The sequence below is a fragment of the Palaemon carinicauda genome, chromosome 16, assembly GCF_036898095.1.
Source record: "Palaemon carinicauda isolate YSFRI2023 chromosome 16, ASM3689809v2, whole genome shotgun sequence".
Lineage (NCBI taxonomy): Eukaryota > Metazoa > Arthropoda > Malacostraca > Decapoda > Palaemonidae > Palaemon > Palaemon carinicauda.
In genome coordinates, this window is record NC_090740.1 from 73,952,987 (window position 1) to 73,955,486 (window position 2,500).

The window sequence follows — 2,500 nt, forward strand, 5'->3', positions numbered from 1 at the left end:
TTTCAAGAAAAGTATCAACATTAAAATGAGTATCTCCTATATTAACGATGAAAACTTTAACAAAACAAGAGGAAGAAAAATAAGATAGAATAGTGTGCCCGAGTGTACCCTCAAGCAAGAGAATTCTAACCCAAGACAGCGGAAGACCATGGTACAAAGGCTATGGCACAACCCAAGACTAGAGAACATTGGTATGATTTTGAAGTGTCCTTCTCCTAGAAGAGCTGCTTACCATGGCTAAAGAGTCTCTTCTGCCCTTACTAAGAGGAAAGTGGCTACTGAACAATTACTGTGCAGTAACTCCTTGGGTAAAGAAGAATTGTTTGATAATCTTAGTGTTGTCAGGTGTATGGGGACAGGGGAGATTATGTAAAGAATAGGCCATACTATACGGTGTGTGTGTGTGTGTATGTGTGTGTGTTTGAAGGCAAAGGGAAAATAAACCGTAACCTTTGGGTATTCGTTTATTATACTTTTCTATATAAATCATCATGTAATGTTAGTCTTATCCTGATTTTCCTCTTTCTATAGAGTTTAAATTTCCAAATATGCCTCTGAAGTTTGCACGATTTTCTCTACAGAGCATTCTCGTTAAATATATCACGTACGTTCTTTTTTTTCTACAAACTTCTGATTTTCTGTATATGAAATTTTCATTCTTGGTTTCAAATTTCTTGATCTGTTCATAAATTATTGTTGGTCTTCTGCAACGGGATGTAATAGGATAATCTAATTTCACGATTTTAAAACGAATGACTTTTTGGATAGCAACCAACGAACTAGCAGATGTTTCTTTAATAACAGGGACGGATAAACTCAGCTCTTGATATATATGGAGGGACATTGCCGTGCTATTCTATAAAACAAGGCTTTACATATATATTACTACTAATTTAAAGTTAACTTCATCACTAATTCAGTCACCCATTACCTTGTGTTATTTAGAAATAGCTTTAATTATATACAATTCCGATTCTCATTCCTGATAAGGAATTAATGTACATTTATGATAACTTTATATCCAAACACGTATGTTATTCACCCTGTTATCTTCGAGTTTTAACAATGAATTCTTACCTAAACACACAGGCTTCAGTCCTCTCTTGTGATGCTCGGGACTAAACCTGTATCCCGAGAAGCAGGTGCAGATGACGCGTCCAAAATATACGGAGCATTTTTGCTCGCAGAAATTTTGTGAGCATGGGTCCACTGTTTCTGGGAGACATCTGAAATGGACAAAAAAAAAAAAAAATAAAAAAAAAAAAGATTAGGTTTGTTATCATTGTTTTCCATGCTTCTAGAGTATTTTTATTCCTATGAGATTTGCTCATTGTTTTCCGTAATACTGCGCAGTAACTTGTACCATCTAAAGTTTCTATTTCTTTATATGAATAATAAGGAAACAGAAAGTACAATAGTAGGGAAAGGAAAATCAAATGGAACAGAAATTTTCAGAGGTGACTAATATTTCCTTCTTTGGTGCTATATTTTCAAATACACTTAGGATACAAATATTTGAATTGCATTAAACGCTAATCATCTATAATTTTATAACAAGCAATCATTAAAATTCTGAATTTTATACTTTTGGTGTCTGAAAAAAATACAATATCTAAGCCATGCCCAAAAAACATATATGATAAAAACATTACCTTCCAGCAACAAAATTATATCCTTGACAGCAGTGTCTTCGGAAGCAGTCAACCCACTGATCTCGCACTTGGCACTTGTATCTGGTCGTTATGACGTTGGCACTTGGGCACTCAAGTGTGTCTGACCTGAAATCAATATTTATCATTTATGTTGACAGTTTCAATACTGCTTTTTGTAGGTCCTCGAAAAACAGTTTTCCGACTGTTTTTCATTGGTCCTTGAACAAAACTTAAATCTAATTTTGAAGTTCTCAAGTAAGATTTTCCAATTTGCTTATTTCCATAATCACGTAGTCTTGCGTAATTGTTTTAACCTATCGTAAGGACTGGTTCTGTTCTATCAATTCAAAGTGTATGAAGGTGGTGTTATAAAGAACTGGATTTTATTTGAGGATTATAAGTGGTACCAAAACAAACTTGAGAGATTTATAGTTTTTTTTTTTTTTTTTTATATAAGGTATTCTTCTAAACCTATAAACTATCAAAGAATAATGGTTGTTCGGGAGTTACTGCAGAACCCTCAAAGCATAAAATGGCAGATTTAATGTAGGTATGACTCAGACATTAATGAAATCAAGCGTATATTGAGAATTACTCGGCATGAAATTGTCCAAGCTAATGAAAAAATCTCTTTGTAGCATAAATGTAGCAAGAGAAATAAGAAAAAAAAATTAATTAAAAGGGCAATGCATAGTTCATCTATAGTGTGTCTAATAGCTATTTCTTTCAAATGATTATTATTCGTTTACGATCAATTTGATATTAATACGGAAATAAGATTTATATAAGCGAAGTAGAAAACTGCGATGCCCTTTTTATGATTCAACAATTCTTAAGCTTCTCAAATA

At 33.1% G+C, this 2,500-nt stretch overlaps 1 protein-coding gene across 1 annotated transcript in view; it reads right to left on the reverse strand.

Annotated features, from left to right (window-relative positions):
- The window catches only part of LOC137655772 (uncharacterized), a 53,755-nt gene that overhangs the window by 21,316 nt on the left and 29,939 nt on the right, over positions 1-2,500 (reverse strand). Inside the window, exons 3-4 of the mRNA XM_068389906.1 lie at positions 1,653-1,778; positions 1,078-1,226 (exon numbers count right to left, since the gene is read on the reverse strand). Of these exons, the coding sequence (XP_068246007.1) occupies positions 1,078-1,226; positions 1,653-1,778 (275 nt within the window). The remainder of the gene's footprint in view (positions 1-1,077; positions 1,227-1,652; positions 1,779-2,500) is intronic.